Raw genomic sequence first — 18399 nt, 5'->3', positions numbered from 1 at the left:
CTCAAGGCAGTAGAGAAGTATAGCCTGGATCTGAGCAGGGGAATGTGGAGAAATGAGGCCGGAGAGTTAAGCCGAAGCAGATCATGTGAGAAATTGAAAGGCTCCAGTAAAAAGTGGAGAGAGAGAGAGAGAGAGAGAGAGAGAGGGAAAGGGGGAGAGGAATCATTGAAAGGCTGTCAGCAATGGAAACTAACAAGTTCGGATTTGCTGTTTACTGAAGCCTCACTTCCCTCATCTATAAAACGGAGATACTAATAGCACAGTAAAGCTGCCTGGGGAATTAAATGAGAAAATGCACCAGTGCCTGGCATATAGGTTATTACTCATTCAGTTAGAGTCTCTTCCCTGTGAAGCCTTGAACATAGCTCAGTGTTGTCTATAATCACATTCTGTTATAAGTATTCGTCTAATAATTCACTTATGCAGCTATTTCCAAAATGAGAAATGACAGGATCGAAAGAAGAGACCGTGTCTTAATCCTGTATGTATTTACTGTTCCCAGCACAAAGCCTAGCACGCGCTAGGATCTTGGCAAGTGCCCGCGGAGGACTCAACAGTGAAACAGCAAAAACAGCAAAAGGGAGTCAGAGGACGAGACATGCCACGTCCTACCGCAAGAGGGCGCACGACGTTCCTACCAGAGAGCAGGTGCGGCTGGGGAAAGGGGGACTCCCAGGCCATCCGCACAAATCACCTTTTAGGACCTTTCTCCAAAGGAGCCCAGTGCGGAGAAGGTAGTTTTCTCAGGTCAAGTGAGCTAGGGAATAATAAAACGTGTTTGGAAACTGCACTCGTAGCACTGATGGTACAGGCTCGCTCCACCTTCCTTTGTGAGTGGATCTTGTGGACTGAGTGGGCTGAGAGTCTATATGAGAGAGTACATGGGCTTGCATCCTGATCATGAAGTTAGAAACATTTATAGTCAACTGTCATTCGTACTGGGAACCCACTGAAGGAGAGCAGGTAGAGGACCAGGACAGGTGACACAGGACCCTCTGGGAGCACAGGGATTCTTTGAAAGATACAGGATGATTTAAGGGAAGGCAAGTGATGGAGATTCGGGGAGGGAGCGAGGAAAGGAAGAAGTGTAAAAGGAGGAGGAATAATAATAGGCTTCTGGAAGGGAGGGGTTAACCCGGTTAGACCCTAGGCTGGGGTGGGGGGGAAGAGGGCGGAGTGAGCCGAGGGGGGCGGGGCTCTCCGCTTGGTCTCAAGAAAACAACAGGCCTCCCGGAGCCAACCCCGGTTAAGGGGGCGGGCCCCAGGAAGCCACGTGCCGGAGCGGGAGGCTATAGGCTGTCCCAGAGTTGTTTGTGAGCGGCCATTGGCGGTGTCAGGGAGCCACCTCCAGCCGATTGGCCAGGTCTTGGAGGACGGCCAGGGCCTGGAGGGGAGGAGGCGGTGGAACCGCTAGGCCGGGCGAGGCTGGGCCGAGCCGAGCGCGAGAGCCACCCGCGCGGGCACCCGGACCCCGAACCCGAGCGCGCGGTTCCGCAGCCATGCGCTGGATCCGCGCGCTGTTGAAGAATGCGTCCCTGGCAGGGGCGCCCAAGTACATCGAGCACTTCAGCAAGTTCTCCCCCTCCCCGCTGTCCATGAAGCAGTTTCTGGACTTCGGTATGGAGTGGGCAGGGGGCGTATGGACGCTGGGACCCACGGGGGCTTGGGTGGGGCGAATGTAGGGATCTCGGCCGAGAAGGATGAACGCGGAAGTCACAAGGAAGGGTTGCTTGGAGGGGAACAGGCAGGAAAGGGTTAACTGGGAAGAAAGGATCCCCGGGCCTGAAACGGTTTGGGGTACCCCGGCTGGAGAAACTCTCCACTAGACTATTAATGGGAAGTGAGGAGCATTGCATAGGAGTATTCCGAGGTGTCTTCCTGGGCTTTGTGAGGGGTCTTGAGAGTGAGGGGCCGCGAAGTGGTGATACTAAGGGCAGGAAGGGAGTAGGACGTGTCCAGGCATGACGGGTCCGGTGGACTCTAAGAGTGGGAGACCCAGGACGTAGGGGGATTGCTGATGGGAGTAACAAGGCAGCCTTGGGGGTGCAGCCACCTGGAAGGAGACCTGGGCTGGGCCCCCAAAGGGTCAGTTGGGGAAAATGCACCCAGGAGAGAGGCCCTGACCAGGACAACTCCACCCATTGAAGGAGTCGGCCCCCAGCTGTCACAGTGGGCAAGGACACTTGAAGATCAAATTCCCTCAGTCCTGACTGCTTGTCCTCAGCTGGGCAGGGGCCCAGGGCACCATGAGATAGAGTCAGGTGGCTCATACCCACCCTTGACTGCCCCTGGGCTCCTGGGGCGGGACCACCCACCGTCAGCGTCTTGGGGGTGGCTCTGGAGCAGGAGCAAGGCTGTGCCAGTGTGGTGACTGACACAGACATTGTGTGCGCCCTGTCTGTCCACATGGCATTTTCGTAGTGCCACCTGGGGATTAGGAGGGGGTGCCCAGGACTCTCCAGAGTTGAGGAGACAGTGTCTGGCTCAGGTTACAGCTACGTCATTGATGGGAGGGGGCAGGGAGGCAGCAGCCGGGACACAGAGTACCTGTTTCCCTGGACTTGGCTGCCTGCCTCTTCCCTCTTTGAGCTGCCCCCATGTAGGAAAGCCTCTTGTGCCCACTCCCAGCAGCTGGTTAGTCCAGATTGGATGGGCCCCAGTTATAGAAATGTCACAGTTGGGAGGGGCTCACAGTAGAGTTTGGTCCACTTGTAGTACAGTGGGAGATACTGAGACCTTTAGAAGGATAGTGACATGTCCTGGGTGACAGAGTTGGAAGCAGAACCTGGGCTAGAACCTAAGTGTCCTGACCCTGGCCTGTGGCCTCATTCAATCCATCACCCTCTTCATCCTGAAGCCAGGCTGAGGGTTACCATCCTTTGGCCCTGTCTGCCTCACAGGTGGGTGGGTATTAATACAGGGTGGGCAGCTCACCATGGGCATCAAGACCAGCCTGGATGAAGATGGGCTGGGCCAGAGATGATGCTGAGAGCCTGCAGCTGCAGTGGTCCAGGGCTTAGCCCCTCAACCAGCACTCAGCCCTGGGGAGGGATGGATTTCCCAGGCTGCTCTGCTCTCCTGGATGACCTCGCCCAAAGGGGATGTCTACTAGGTGGGAAACAAAGAGAAATAAGGTAACTTAGGGCCTGGGAGTGGCCCTGCCCCCTAGGGCTGCAGGAAAGTGGGGTTCAGCTGGGAGTGAGGAGAGGATGCAGCTCCCCAAAGGGTTAGACTGGGTGGTGGGGAGGTCAGAACACTGTAGGGTATAGCTGCCTGCTCTGTGCCCCGGTCACTTCTCCTCTGAACCCTCAGGAAATGAAGGATTTAATCAACCTGACCCCTGAGATGTCCTCTGGCTTTGATGGTTTGCAGCTATGTGGGCTCACCCCTCTCCCCCCTCCCCCCCACCAGGGTCCAGTAACGCCTGTGAGAAAACCTCGTTCACCTTCCTCCGGCAAGAGCTGCCTGTGCGCCTGGCCAACATCATGAAAGAGATCAACCTGCTTCCTGACCGGGTGCTGAGCACACCCTCAGTGCAGCTGGTGCAGAGCTGGTGAGACCCCTGGCTAGGGCCCCCCACCTCCCACTCCATCGCCAGATGCCCTGGGCTCAGAGATGGAGTCTTCATGCTCCCAGCAGCTTTGACAGAGGCAGGGACAGAGGGGAGGCCCAGGACTTCGTGGGGCTTGACTCAAAGTCAAGCAAAATGCCAGGCCAGAGCAGGGACGAAGATCATGCTCTTTGCCTTGTGTCTGGGGGACGGCCCCATACTCACCACCCTCCTTTCTGTGAAAACTCTGGATCCACCTAGAAAAGTGTTCTCACAGCCAAAACCCCAGAGCAGCCTCGTGTCAGCACATTCGCCCCCAGTGCTGGTCCTGAAAACCCAGCTCCTGCGGGGTAGTATTTACCTGAGGCCACTTTGTGGGGAACAGAGAGGCAGGAAGAAGCCAATCTTCAAACGTTACAATCCTGCCTATGGGTCAGACTGTTTTGGATGTTAGAAAGCACTCAGACAGACAGAGGACCCACGCCCAAAGAGTTTCCGAGGGCAAAGATCAAAAGTTTATTGCACACAGCGGCAGTAGTGGAGGAAAATTCTCAGTAAAGCTCACTCCAAAACTCTGTCCAGGGTTAAGTAACTGGATGACATTAGCCCGTGCCAGTCACGTGAAAAATAAACACGTTTACTCTGTAACTGGGCGTGCTAGTGGCTAATCATGGTGGGGCCGTAGTGGCACCTGTGCGGAAACCTTTTCCTGGTTCTGGCTGTCGTGGGTGTGTCCTGGCTGGGTTTCATTCTGGACTCAGGACGCCACACCACCTCTGAGCCCAAGGGCAGACTGGGGGAGCCCGCGGTCTCTGAGGAAGAGTAAAAGAAGGTGAATTAAGTGCTACGTGGACAGTGGTAGGAGCAGTGAGCTGTTGAAGAGTTAGTTTTATTTAAATTGAGAATGAAAGTATTATTTAAAAGTAACATTGATTGGGGATTTTCCTCCTCATTGAGGAAGCGTAACACGTTCGCTTTGACATTTGGAAAACACAGAAAAGCAGATAGAAGAGAATGCCAACACTACCAGCCAAACACTGTTAAGGCTCCGTAAGGTTTTGTTGGTGCCCTTCCAGCATGTTTTCTATGCATGGGTCTGTACGCGCACGGCATGCTAATTAAATGAGATATGGGAAGGAGAGAGTTTTGCGTGCAGTGAATGCGAGCTGAACCAGAAAGTTGTGGGGAAGCTGAAACGGATGTGAAATACAGAGGGGAGGCGATGTGTCCCTGGGACTGACGGGGTGCCTCGGTGAGCATAGACCGGGAAGGAAGGGAAGGGCATTCCAGGCCAAAGGAACTGCTTGTGCAGAGGTGTGGAGGCAGGAAAGTGCCCAGCCAGGGCATCGGAGAAACTACTTTGTGGATGACAGCTGTGAAGGTGGGGTAGGGGGCAGAGATGATTTTCATGTAGACCACCCAGGTCACCCCTTGCTGAGCCCTGCCCCTCACAGGTGCAAGACCTCCGCACTAACCAGCTTTCCCCACCGTGGGGCGGTGCGGCAGTCGTGGGAAGGAGACAGAAGGTGCCATCTGTTCTCCCTACCCCTTCTCTGGCTTTGTCTGGCTGATTGACGTGGCTGCCTCTCCAGCTGGTCCCTGACTCCAGGACATGGCTTCTCAGGCTCCTCCGCGGACACTGTGTTCCTGGGAGAACCAGGGGACTGCGGGGAGGGTGGGGCAGGGAGCTGCCAAACTGCCCATGATGTCCCTCAGCCCCCACAAAGTCCCTTCCTGAAAATGTTACACGTGTGGGGGCTCGGCCTGACTTATTCCTCTCTCAGTAATGTCAGCCAGCAGCAGGAGGGAGTGAAGTTAGACAAGAGAGAACACTTCCCAGTGGGAGACTCTACTTGGAGGAGAGCAGGAGAAGGGATTGCTGGAGTGTCCGACCCGCTGAAGAGACAGCCAGCCGACATTGTTTCCAGAATGGGCATCAGCTGCAGCCAGAGAGACTGAGGTGTGAGGGAAGGAGGGACTGCCTGACAGGGACGAGGCAGTTGCCCTGAGAGAGTGCAGACCTCCTTCTCCGGGAGAACGCCCTGCCAGCTTGGGTGATGGAGGCAGTGGAGGTGGGCAGAGTGTGCATTTGAGAGGGGGGATGACCTACTCGGGAGTCTGGCAAGAGGGCCACTTGGCTCAGAGTCCGATGAATAAGGAACAAAACCTCCCCTTTGGAGAATGGGAAAGTCCTATGCGACTGCCAGTAGTAGTGGTGGTTAGTAGTCAGGATGGGTAATAGCTCCTGCCGTTCCTGCTCAGCTGGGGCGGGGCGCTAGGCGGGAGCCACTGCAAGCAGGTGGAGAATTCCTGGGTGTAAAGGAACCTGATATGTTATCTCAGCGGGCAAACTTGGTGTAGGGGGACCCTCCTTTAGAAGTGACTGGAAGGTGGTGGAGAGCCCTGGGTGTGGCATCAGCATGTTTGACTTTGAGGCTTGGCTTTGCTGCTTGGACACTAAATCCCTGGCCAACCACGTGGCCTCTGTGAGCCTTGGTCTGTAAAATGGGGATCCAGGCTGTTTCCAAGGGCCAAACACCACCGCTCGATGTGAAAGTGTCGGGAAGTCTGTAAACACAAGTGATGTCCCCAGCAGCACCTCCAGGCCAGAGATGACGTGGTCGAGCAGAAGTTGCCTTCCACGATGCAGTAATAACGACGATGACGAGGACACAAGCAAACATACCTGCAGGGCCTGCTGCGCATCAGGAACTGTCCCAAGTGTGGCCACATATTAACTGTTTCACCTTCACAACAGCCTGATGGAGCAGGCCTCGCTATTATCCCTGTTTATAGATCAGTGACTGGTTCGGAGAGATTAAGAGCCTTGTCTGAGATCACTCAGAGAGCCGGCAGGGGGCCGGGATTCCAACCCGGGCTGTGTGAGCCGGAGGGCAAGGCAGAGCACTGCATGCTGGGCCAGTGGCCTGGAGTCAGTCACCCCAAGTCACAGGTCCGTGGGAAAGTAGGATTCACGTTACAGAATTTCGTGTGGTGGCTGGTGTCTCTGGGGCATGAAGGGGGTGACTTTGACTCCTCCTAGGAGAGAGAGACAGCCTCGGGGAGGGTGTGGACTCGGTGGGGATGTGCTTCTAAAAGGTGGATGGCTGAGGGAGAGTTGCAGAGTAGAACCCAGTGACAGCGAGTCACTCCTGTCACTAATAAGAGTCTCTGCAGGGGTTGTAGGGAGAGGGTGGGGGGCCATATCACATGGTGGGTACCTTCTTAGGAACCTTCTTTGCCTGCCTGCAAGATGTATGGACCCCAAGCCCCACCGAGGGAGGACCCTCACCCCACCCTGCAGGAACGAGTCCTTGCCCTGAGAAAGAATAACCACCATCAGCACACAGGCTCCCAGCATCCAGAGCTTGCTCCGCCAGGCACAGAGCTGGGGTTTCAGCCAAACCCTCCCATTGGCTCCCTCAGCCACTCCTTACATAATCAGAGTGGAGCCTGGCAACGTGCATCGTCTCCGCTGAGCGCCGACTGCTGTGGACCCCATTTTACACATGGGGACCTGAGTGGCTCAGGGGCCTCTTCCGGGCCCAGTCAGCTGTGGGGCACAAGTGTGCCCGGCTCAGGGTCCCCTTCTTCCCTTCTACACCACCCTTCTACAGTGTGGCTTCCAGATGCAGGACACATCTGTCCCCTTCTTGCACAGCCATCGCCTCGTCCACATCCTTGTCCCGGTGGCCGTGGACACTAGTGCATGGTGCACACATACTCACATACACCTGCGGGCACACAGCTTACGCACATTCCCCCAGTTACTCATTGCTCCCTCCTGCTTCCATACAAACCTCTGCACACCTCCTCCCTGCAGTCATACTCATTCCAACATTCCTACACACACACAACACACACACACACATACACACGCTCCCTCCTCCTCCTCCTCCTTCCTGGAATTTCACCCCTCCTGCCTCCCCAGTCCAGGGCTCTGGACTGGCTCAAAAGCCTCAAAAGGCAGGGTTTAGGGGGTGGGCTGGGAGGAAGCTCCAGACCTCACCAAGGGAGTCTTGGGTGGCCTTGCTCACTACCAGGTTGGCAGGCCCAGGCCTTCCCCACGCACACTCATTGTTATGGCCCCACTGCCTGCTCTGCCTGCCCAGGGCGAGTAAGCTTGAAGTGACTCATCTGTCATCGCGCCACTGCCCTCAGGCCTCCCGTGTCCGAGTGCTGTTCTTCCTCTGGCCCTCAGCAGGCCACGCTGCCCAGTCAGTAGGGCTCCAGCCCCAGTGTCTCTCCCCTTACGACCAAGACCTGGCCCTCATCCTGGGGTGTGCCAGGCCCATGGCGGGGCTTCGGGCCAGGACTGGGGTCCCCTGGGAAAATCCTTCTCATCCTCTGCTCCCCTTTCCAAGAGGACACCCAGAACTACTCCCATCAGGAATGGCCCTGTGAGGGAGGTAGGCTAGGATCCTAAACCCTGCTTCACAGTCCAGGAGCCCAAGGCCTGAGGCTGGCAGCTCTCCCCATACCTGCACTGGTAGGCACTGCCCGTTGCCAGTCCACCCTGGTGCCTTTTGCTATACTTCACTGGCCATGTGACCAGGCCCTGTTTCTGTCCTCTTGGGTTCATTAGGCAGACACGGAGGGGCGGTGCTAGCAGCTAGAGCAATTACTCACACACAACCTTGGGCGCTGGGACTTCGACCCCGCCCTGCTCCCTGCACATGGCCAAGCACCAACAAGCTGGTCAGGGCCTCCTAGCTCCCTCCCCTCTCTCTCTGCCTGCCCTCTGGGTCTTAGGAAGGGGTTCCAGGACCCCCACTCTCCAGTTGGTGTGTTCCCCTTTCTTTCCGTACTTGCCTTCAGCATTGCACACTTGCAATTCCTCTCCCCAAACCCCCTCTCCCTCCAAGAGTCACGGGAGCACAAGCTTTATCCTGGGCACGATTAGGGAACAAGGCATTGGAGCCACACATGCCTGAGGGAGAGAATCCTCACTTTCCAGGGTAACATCCTCATCTGTAAACTGGGGCTAGCCATAGCACCCACCTCGCAGGGTAGTGGGGGAGCAGGGGAGCATGGAGCAGAGCCCTGACACAAGGCCAGCGCCCAGTAAACGCTGCCTGCCATGACCATCGACATCAGCATCACTGTTAGGACCAGTGCAGATGGCCACGTGGCTGTAGACTTGACATCAGACCGACCTGGGTTTGAATTCCAGCACACGGCTGCTTACTGTGTGGCCTGGGGCATATCACCTGCCCTCTCTGAGCTGGTTTCCTTGTCTGCAGAAAGGGGGACATACTGCAGGTCTTCAAAAACCATTGCTTCATTCTATATCATTTCATTATAACATTGATGAGATGCTGTAGGAATTTAACTCTTGTTTATGTCAGTTAGCATGTGGTAAAATTGGTTTTGCTCTCACATTTTGCTTAAAGTCACAGACAATGTAACCACATTAAGTGAAGACTTACTGTACTGTACGCTCATCAAGACTACCCGGAACCCTGGCTGGTGTGGCTCAATATATTGAGCGCTGGCCTGCAAACCAAAGGGTTGCTGGTTCGATTCCCAGTCAGGGCACATGCCTGGATTGCAGACCAGGTCCCCAGTAGAGGGAACCACACATTGATGTTTCTCTCCCTCTCTTTCCTTCCTCCTTCTCCCTCTAAAAATAAATAAAATCTTTAAAAAAAAAAAAAAAAAAAAAAAAAGAAGAAGACTACCCGGAGATAAGCGGCCCAGGGCAGCTTCTGAGACGGGGGGCACTAATGGGCGCTAGATAAGTGTTGGCTGTTACTATTCTCCAGGGACACGAGGTGAGGCTCTCGGAGTGCCACTCTGTCTGCTGGGGCTGCAGGGAAGGTGAGGGGTGCCGAGGGGAACCTGATCTCTTCTGCTGTCTGGGCTTCCCCCCGTCAGTGCCTCTGCAGCCCCCTGTGAAGCACAGGGTGCACCAGGCCTGGGACAGCGCCATTCCTGACATCGATGGCTGTCCAGAGCTTGACGGATTAAAACATGGTGTGATTCACTGGTCAAGTAGGAGGCGTAGGTAGACAGGTGCTTCACCTCCTTGCACAACCATAGAAAGAATTACAACTAGATCTCAAAACAAATAACACCCAGAACCATCAGAATATTGAGCTGTATGGAAGTCCAAACACAGCCAAGGATTTAAGGAAGACACATTCATCCACATGGGTAGGAGGGGTGGAGTCATGGAGATGGGCAGAGGGGTGTGGAGGCCCCGTGTGGCGGAGAGAGGCAGAGGCGGAACGGATGATCCCACATGCACGTGTGGTGGGTGAATATCAGGAGAGATACCTTGGGAACGAGCAGTCTCAGCCCCAGGCCAGAAGAAGAAGCTGACAGATTTTCAGGAGACTCAGCTTAAAGAGCCCGCACAGGCTTAGAACATATGCAAACCCACCCACTCTGGGATTCACCACCAGGGCAACAGCTGGAAGTGTGCCAGTCGCATATGGAAAGTGGGTGAAGTGACTGGAAACGGAGTGAGTGCCGGGCAAACCTCCAGAAGCCAGGCAGCGGCACTGTCCCCTCTCCAAGTCCTCCCCCTACACAGAGCCATAAAGTGATGAAGCGGGTTGCTCTGCCCTGGTGATTACCTAAGGCTCTGCCCCACACAATTTACAGGTCCCTTTTCTACAATAGGCCACGCTACTCAGACAGGGAGTCAAAGCAGCTCTACCTAATAACACACAGAAACAAACAGGGAGGCTGCCAAATTGAGGACACAAAGAAATATGGCCCAAATGAAAGAATAGAACAAAGCCCCAGGAAAAAGAACTGAACAAAATGGAGCTAACCAACCTGCAGATGCAGAGTTCCAAACACTGGCGATCAGGAAGCTCAAAGACCTCACTGAGTACGGCAACAACATAGAGGAAGAAATGCAGGTTACACTAAGTGACATAAAGAAAAATCTACAGGGAAACATCAGGGGAGGGGAGGAAGCAGAGAGTCAAATCAGTGATTTGGAACATAAGGAAGACATAAGCATTCAACTGGAACAGCAAGGAGACAAAAGATTTTTTTAAAAAACGAGGATGGTATGAGGACCCTCTGGGACATTTCCAAACATACCAACTTCTGAATCATAGGGATGCCAGGAGAAGAGGAAGAGCAAGAAATTGAAAACATATTGGGAAAAATAATGAAAGAAAACTTCCCTAATTTGGTGAAGGAAATAGACATACAAGTCCAGGAAATACAGAGAGTCCCAAACAAATTGGGCCCAAAGAGGATCACACCAAGACACATCATAATTAAAATGCCAAAGCTTAAAGGTAAAGAGAGAATCTTAAGAGCAGCAAGAGAAAAGCAGAGAGTTACTGACAAAGGAGTTCTCGTAAGATTGTCAGCTGATTTCTCAAAAGAAACTTTGCAGGCAAGAAGGGACTGGCAAGAAGTATTCAAAGTGATGAAAAGCTGGGACCTACAACCTAGATCACTCTGTCCAGCAAAGCTCTCATTTAGAATGGAAGGGCAGAGAAAGTTCTTCCAGGACAAAGTAAAGCCGAAGGAGTTCACCATCACCAAGCCCTTATCATATGAAATGTTAAAGGGACTAATTTAAGAATTCTTTAGAAGATCAAAACTATGAACATTAAAATGGCAACAAATTCACAGCTATCAACAACTGAATCTAAAAAAACAAACTAAGCAAGCATCCAGAACAGGAACAGAATCACAGAAATGGAGATCATTTGGAGGTTTATCAGCTGGGAGGGGGAAAGGGGAGAGTGGGAGAAAAGGTACAGGGAATAAGAAGCATAAATGGTAGGTACAAAATAGACAGGGGGATGTTAAGAACAGTGTAGGAAATGAAGAAGCCAAAAAACTAATATGCATGACCCATGGACATGAACTACAGGGGGCGGGGATTGCTGGAGGGAAGGGGGGGGTACCAGGTGGAGGGAGGCAAAGGGGGAAAAATTGGGACAACTGTAATAGCCTAATCAATAAATATGTTAGAAAAGAATAAAACATGGTGTGATTCAGAGCCTATGCCCAGTACAAGCAGGAGGAGGGTGTCACATGCCACATGGGGACTTGGAGGATGCACTCGGCTATTAACGATGTTTGAACCACACCATTCATAACAAGAGCAAACATTTAGAGAGTGCTCACTATGTACTAGGCACTGTGCTGCTGATCACATTCAGTCCTCACCAAAAAGCAGTGATAACAGTAAGTCTAAAACCCTCCTTTTTCCTGATGAGGAAACAGGCCCAGCGAGGTTCCATGACTTACCCAGGGCCACACAGCTCAAGGTGGAAGAGCCAGGACTAGGACCCAGCAGAGCCAGCTCCAAAATGAGCTCTCTCACCCTCTTCTCTCCTGTCTTAAGCAAGAGAGGGTAGGGCCTTTTCCAGAGAGACTGGTAAACCCCAGGGGCCCGCCCTGCTCAGGGCTGCAGGCAGCCGCTCCTTCCTATTGTCTGGAAGTGTTTCTGCCAGAGAGGCTCAGCTCTCTGGCCTTCCGCAGTAGATCAAGCTGCAAGCTGGGCATATTAGCAGGGAAAACTGGGTGTCCTGGCTCAGGAGGGCAGGGGACAATGGCTCCAGGTTGTCACCACCAGCTGCTATGGGTAGGCCTGACTCCCTTGCAGAAGGTAGCTTCCTGCTGTCCATGAGTCAGGGCTTCCTAACACTCCCTTTGGTTAGCCAGCTCTTTTCTAGATCCTGGGGAAACTGGCCTCCTGACCAGGCCTACCGAAGGAGGGGCGCAGGGGCCATGCCTATTCTCGCTGGGTCCTTTGGAGTAGAGTGAGCCCTCCGGCCTGTCAGGGCTGGGCCTGCCCACCCCACCTCCTGTTCTTCCTGCCTACCATTTAACCCAGTGCCCTAGGCAGACGGCACGACTCGGGTGCCCAGCCCAAACCCGCCCAGTCCAGAGTCAGGGGTGTGGTCTGCCATCCTCCTCCCTAAGCCTCTGCTCTGGGGGAGCCCTGGGCTGGCCACTCCGCCCACTGTGCCCATGGCATGCAACAGCCTGTGGGACAGATGGTGAGATCTGTCTCCCTGACGGGGAGCAGGGAGCTAGAGTGACTGGCCTTGGCCTTCTCTCACTGCCAGCCCTCGGTCAAGTGTCCCCTGCCCCATCTGGACCTGTCTGCTACTCCCTGAGACTCCATGGTTGGGATGGTCTGCAAGGCCCTTCCTTCTAAGATGCCCATTCTGGGATTCCAAAGCAAGGGCACTGTAAGGGGATGAGCACATTGGAAGTTTTCTTGCCTACCTCGCTGTGTTGTCAGGGGAACCCACATACAGATGACACGGAGAGAGAATTTGTGTGCAGCCTGTGATCAGCTGGTGCAGCTCTGGGTGGTGCCCACAGGAGGGGCACAGCCAGAGCGAGGGCAGCCCAGTCAGGTGGGCAGGGGCCCGCTCAGAGCTGAGGTGATGTCTCCCTCTGCCCCTAGGTATGTCCAGAGTCTCCTGGACATCATGGAGTTTCTGGACAAGGACCCAGAGGACCGTCATATCCTGAACAAGTGAGTGAGGGCCCTGCTTGGGGACGGGAGAGCAGGTGTAGGCGAGTGGCATCTGCGATCACGGTCCCAGGGGCAGAAGTGCCAGCAGGATGAAAGAAATGACCCCTGCCCTCAGAGATACCCAGTCTGATGGGGCAGACAGCTCCTGTCCTCGGTGTGCCCTGCATGGGATAGGGGATCCAGGCCCTGCCCCTGGGGAGCCCCCAGCCTGTCAGGCAGGCAGTGGGAGAGTCAAGGTGGACTTGGGGGGGAGTGGGGTGGGCGCTGTGTGATCATCTTTGGTCGGGAAGGGTTGAGTGGGTGAAGACACTGTGCAGAGGGGGTCCGAAGTGGAAGAGAGTTTGAGGGGTGCCCCCGGACCAACATCTGCTCTCCCCCGCAGGTTCACTGAGGCCCTGATTACCATCCGGAACCGCCACAATGACGTGGTGCCCACCATGGCACAGGGTGTGCTGGAGTACAAGGACGCCTATGGCGACGACCCCGTGTCCAACCAGAACATCCAGTACTTCCTGGACCGCTTCTACCTCAGCCGCATCTCCATCCGCATGCTCATCAACCAGCACAGTGAGCTGGGCAGGCAGTCTCGAAATTCACTGTTTTCACTGTTTTCACAGAATGCAAAACTGTGTCACCTCTTTAAAAAGTGTTCAGTGTGGTGGTCATAAAACTCTCATTGGAGGGGTCAGGGTTGGAGGAGAGAGTAGGAGGGCAGGGAGGGGGTGTCACTTGGGGTCAGAGGCGTTAGAAATGGAGGTGGACAGGGTAGAGCCCCGGGGCAGAGGGAGAGTGGGGTGGGCTCTGCAGCCCTGGCAGAGCACCTCCTTCCCACCGCAGCCCTGATCTTCGACGGGAGCACCAACCCAGCCCACCCCAAACACATCGGCAGCATTGACCCCAACTGCAACATCTCGGAGGTGGTGAAAGGTCAGCCGTCCCGGGTGTGCCTGGCCAGGAGGTGGCCCATTCTTCAGTGGGTGGGGGCCTTGTCCCCATGGGCTTAGTGTTGGTGATGCCTAGTGGTGGTGCCCAGAGGACTGCCTGCTGGGTGGGCTACCCCATTCCCTGAGTGGCCTCTTTCTCCTCTTAGATGCCTACGACATGGCTAAGCTCCTGTGTGACAATTACTACATGGCCTCCCCTGACCTGGAGATCCAGGAGATCAGTGGTGAGTGAGCAAGGCTCTGTGTGTGTGTGTGTGTGTGTGTGCTCGTTGACACAGTTAGACAGGTAGGGCCCCCTGTCCCAGGTGCACCTCTGTATTGCACTGTTGGAATTACAAGGGACCAAGACTGAAGGGCAGAGAGAGGCCACTTTCTAGACTTGAATTTCTAAGAGGGTAGGGCTGAATTTTGTTGCCTTTATGTCCCGCCCAGCACCCCTGTGATTCTGTCACTCACTGATCGGTGGCACATGTACTGAGCTCCTGCTGCCTCCAAAGCTCTGTGCCAGACACCAGGAAGAAACAGTCTCTAACACGAAGAAACTCCAGGCTAGACTGATTCCTGGGGAGCAGGAGCCTGGGGTCAGAATTCCTTGCGCAGTACCCGTGCCCTCTCCCCTCAGGGTGCAAAAGCTCTCCAGGGGATTCTATTGCCCAGGCGGACGCTAGGAGGCTGCATATAGTATATTGGGATGTATAATGAATGGACATTGGATGGTTGAATGGACACTGGATAGGTAGGTAGAGGAGTTAATGGATGTGGAATGGACATGACGGGCGGATGGATGGACAGACGGACACACAGATGGACATTGTATAATGGATAATGGACATTGTATAATGGATAGATGGTTGGTGGACCCCGAGTGAGTGCATAAGTGGGCGAGTGAATGCCGGGTGGATGGGATGAGCCGATGGATAGCTAATAGATGGTGGTTGAGTGCTGGGTGCTAGATGCTGAGTGAGCGAAGGTTCATTGGTGACCTCTTGCCAATTTCCTGATCATTGGTCTTGACTTCCCGGCAGCGTCCAACTCCAAACAGCCAATTCACATGGTTTATGTCCCATCCCACCTCTACCACATGCTTTTTGAACTCTTCAAGGTGAGGAGGCTGGGGGGTGGTGCTTAGTGGTGGGGGGCAGGGTGGGGCAGGGTGGGGGCGGGGCAGTCAGGGTGGGGCTTCTGTCACTCCTCTCTTACCCCTTCCCTCCACAGAATGCCATGCGAGCAACTGTGGAAAGCCATGAGTCCAGCCTCGTTCTCCCGCCTGTCAAGGTCATGGTGGCCTTGGGCGATGAAGATCTCTCCATCAAAGTATGTGGCCTTTGACTTCAGGGGCCAGAGAGAAATAGGGTGCGGGGGTGGGGGGTCTTCCCTCCTGCCAGGAGATGGACTCAGAAAGACCCTGGGGGTTTGGAAACCCAGGAGAAGGTCAAGGGTTGAGGGGTAGAGCTATGTGGAACCCAGAGATGAGAGCCCCTGATGCATCTCCTCTCCACCAGATGAGTGACCGCGGCGGGGGTGTCCCCTTGAGGAAGATTGAACAGCTCTTCAGCTACATGTACTCCACAGCACCCACCCCCCAGCCTGGCACCGGGGGAACCCCACTGGTGAGGTGGCTTCCTTCCAACTCCCTTCCTGCCTCCTAAAGGGTGCCCGCCTGTCTCTTCATCTCTTCTTTTCAAATTGTCACTCTTCCCTGTCTCTTGCTTCCTTATCTCCTGTGGTCTCTCCATTCTCATGTGGCTGTGTGATGTCAGTCACCTCTCCCCAGCTGGGCCTCCCTGCTCCTCCTAGCCTCTGCCCAACCCGCCCCACCTGTCTGTGGGGGTCTGTCTCTGACCTTTCCTTAGCTCTCCCTCTCCCCTCTCTCCCCAAAGTCACTAATAGTTGTTCATTAACACCTCCCTGTCTGTTCCCTGTGGAGTAAGCAGAGCTGGGTCTGGGAGCTTGAGACTCAGAGGAGCTTGTGACCCTCCCGCCCGCCCGGATGCCCTCTCCCTGCCCTACTAATGCCCCCCACCCCCACTGTGCCTCCTCAGCTGGCCTCCCTCCCCCAGACTGACCTCCCTTACCCCACAGCTCCTGTCTTGACTCAGAGCCTTCCCTTCTTGTGTCCTCTCCCCCCGCCCCGCCCAGTTCTGGGAACCCCCCCTGCACTCCATTCAGCGTATCCATCACTGCAGCGCCAGCCTCCTCATCACACTCTCTTCCTGTCCCCCTGCAGGCTGGCTTCGGGTACGGGCTCCCCATTTCCCGCCTCTATGCCAAGTACTTCCAGGGGGACCTGCAGCTCTTCTCCATGGAGGGCTTCGGGACGGACGCTGTCATCTATCTTAAGGTGAGGGGCCCTGCCTGCAGCCAGTGCCGTTTGTTAACAGGTCAGGCAGGGTCAGCCTGCGGGCGGATTTCCTTTCCAGCCCTCCGGCCCCTTCCCAACTCTAGACTAAGACTCAGAGCAGAGCTACAGTCCCCAACCTCCAGAGGTTGGCAGGCAACTTTGGGGAGTTCACAGTCCATGACTCAGGCCCCTGTTCTGGGGACCCAGAAGGAAGGGGGAACCACGGAGAATTTGTCACTTGGCTCAGGAGGAGATAGAGGTGCAGCGTTGGTGACCTTCAGGAACACACCACCCGGCCTCCTTGCTTTCCCTCCTTGACCCTGTAAGTGAGCAGCCGCCCTGAGCGGGCGGGAGCAAGACTCAGAGGGCCAGGGTTGGTAGTCTCAGCCAGGGCCTCGCACTTGGTTGGGCTGCCATATGGGCCACAGTCAGTGGCTGCCACAGCCCACCTGGGGGCCAGGAAGCGTGCTGAGGAGTGGGCAAAGCACAGGGCCGTGGGCGAGGCTGAGCCTGGTGCTCCACAGGCCCTGTCCACGGACTCGGTGGAGCGCCTGCCCGTCTACAACAAGTCAGCCTGGCGCCACTACCAGACCATCCAGGAGGCGGGCGACTGGTGTGTGCCCAGCACGGAGCCCAAGAACACGTCCACGTACCGTGCCAGTTAGGAGTCGTTCCACTCTTCTGCAGCTGAGAGGATGGACTGCTTGCTGTCCCTGGGACCAGCCACCACGGTTACCCTCCCCACCCCACCCCAGGTGGGGAGACTCCCCCTGATGACCAGCGTCTGTCTGTATGGAAATCACTGCAGTGACCAGTCTGTGGTGGCCCCTAAGTGCCAATCTGTGTCTCTGTGGAGATCCTTAGGTGGTCTCCCCAGTGTCCAGTCTCTGTGAGCAATCCCTGAGGACTCGGGGATGTCTCCACCCTGCCGCGGTGTCCCAGAGATGTGTTCCCATGGCAGTCCCCCTCTCTGAGACCAGCGCTGCCACTTTTCTGCCAGGGGTCCTGGGTCCCCCTCACTGCCTTCCACATCCTGGCCTTCCAAACAGATGCCCCTACTTGCCTTACTCCCTCAGTGTGCCCAGGCACCCCAGCCCTGGTCCCGTGTCAGAGTCAGTTAGGGAGGGCTCGGCAGGTGGGGAAAGGCATTGCACCCTTGGACCCCAGGCAGGGACCTGGTGCGCCAGCCTCTCCCTCCACTCTGAGCTTCAGGCCGAGATTAGGAGGGAGGGAGTTCTTACTAGGACCTCACCCCTACAGTGGAGGAACCTGGGAGGGCCCGGAGGTACGTGCCCAGCCAGGCTGCTTGCAGTGATTCCTCAGCCTCCCAAGCCCTTCCGAGAACGTCCTAACGTGCACACACCCACCTCACAGCCCGGCTGTCCGCCTGAACTCCAGACCCCAACTCCCACCGTGCCCAGACACATGCACGCGTGGGGTGGCTTTCTCCCTAGAATGCTCTGTGTACATAGCTAGTTTTATAGCCCCGAATGCCCCCACCCTCCCCTTAGCACACGGGGTGGAAGTTGTGTGCCCCTCCCAGTGGCTGTGATGGTGACAGTGACATCCACAGTAAAGAGGAGAGCCAATGAGAATTTGGCCTGGCTGCCTTCCTGGGGGGAGGGAGATGCACAACAGAAGACCAACGAAAGCAGACCACAGTCCCTGCGACCAGCCCATGACACGTGTGCGCTTGGGACACCCAGAACAGCACAGGGTGTGACTCAGAGTGCCTCGAGTGCGACAGCAGCACAGCCGTCCATTCAGGACACCCGACAGCACAGTCCCCCCACTCCCCACTCGGGGACAGCACAGCCCCGACCCAGGCCGCCCCAGCCTAGGACAGACAGGCAGGTCACTGGCACATCGTAAGTGTTTATTGAAATAAACTCAGTACTGCCTCCCCCCTTCACATGCACGTGGGCACCCGTTGGCTCCCAGTAGTTTCAAGGACCTGGGTGCCCTCCAGCCTTACCTCCAGCCCCTCCACCGGGCCCAGGTCGTGCTGGTGCCCCCATATCTCAGTTTCCCTCTATCTCAGTTCCCCTCAAAAGTCCCTCTCCCAGCCCAGACAGCAAAGAAGAAGAAAGGG

At 55.6% G+C, this 18399-nt stretch overlaps 1 protein-coding gene across 1 annotated transcript; it reads left to right on the top strand.

The window, feature by feature from the left end:
- The first annotated feature begins 1351 nt into the window (after positions 1–1351).
- On the top strand, positions 1352–17902 carry PDK2 (pyruvate dehydrogenase kinase 2). Its single transcript, XM_024572874.4, has 11 exons — positions 1352–1617; positions 3412–3553; positions 12951–13022; positions 13405–13589; positions 13860–13949; positions 14113–14190; positions 14992–15068; positions 15182–15280; positions 15469–15576; positions 16194–16307; positions 16832–17902. Exons 1-11 carry the CDS (start codon positions 1500–1502, stop codon positions 16970–16972), a joined length of 1224 nt encoding a protein of 407 aa, XP_024428642.1. The 5' UTR covers positions 1352–1499; the 3' UTR covers positions 16973–17902.
- The last annotated feature ends 497 nt before the right edge of the window (positions 17903–18399 follow it).

The sequence above is a fragment of the Desmodus rotundus genome, chromosome 9, assembly GCF_022682495.2.
Source record: "Desmodus rotundus isolate HL8 chromosome 9, HLdesRot8A.1, whole genome shotgun sequence".
NCBI lineage: Eukaryota > Metazoa > Chordata > Mammalia > Chiroptera > Phyllostomidae > Desmodus > Desmodus rotundus.
This window is presented reverse-complemented; position numbering and strand designations above follow the sequence as displayed.

Coding starts and splice junctions, on each gene's coding strand:
- PDK2 (XM_024572874.4), top strand. CDS start 1,500: ATGCGCTGGATCCGCGCGCTGTTGAAGAATGCGTCCCTGGCAGGGGCG. Junction 13,950..14,112: donor CATCTCGGAGGTGGTGAAAG/GTCAGCCGTCCC, acceptor TTCTCCTCTTAG/ATGCCTACGACATGGCTAAG. Junction 16,308..16,831: donor ACGCTGTCATCTATCTTAAG/GTGAGGGGCCCT, acceptor GGTGCTCCACAG/GCCCTGTCCACGGACTCGGT.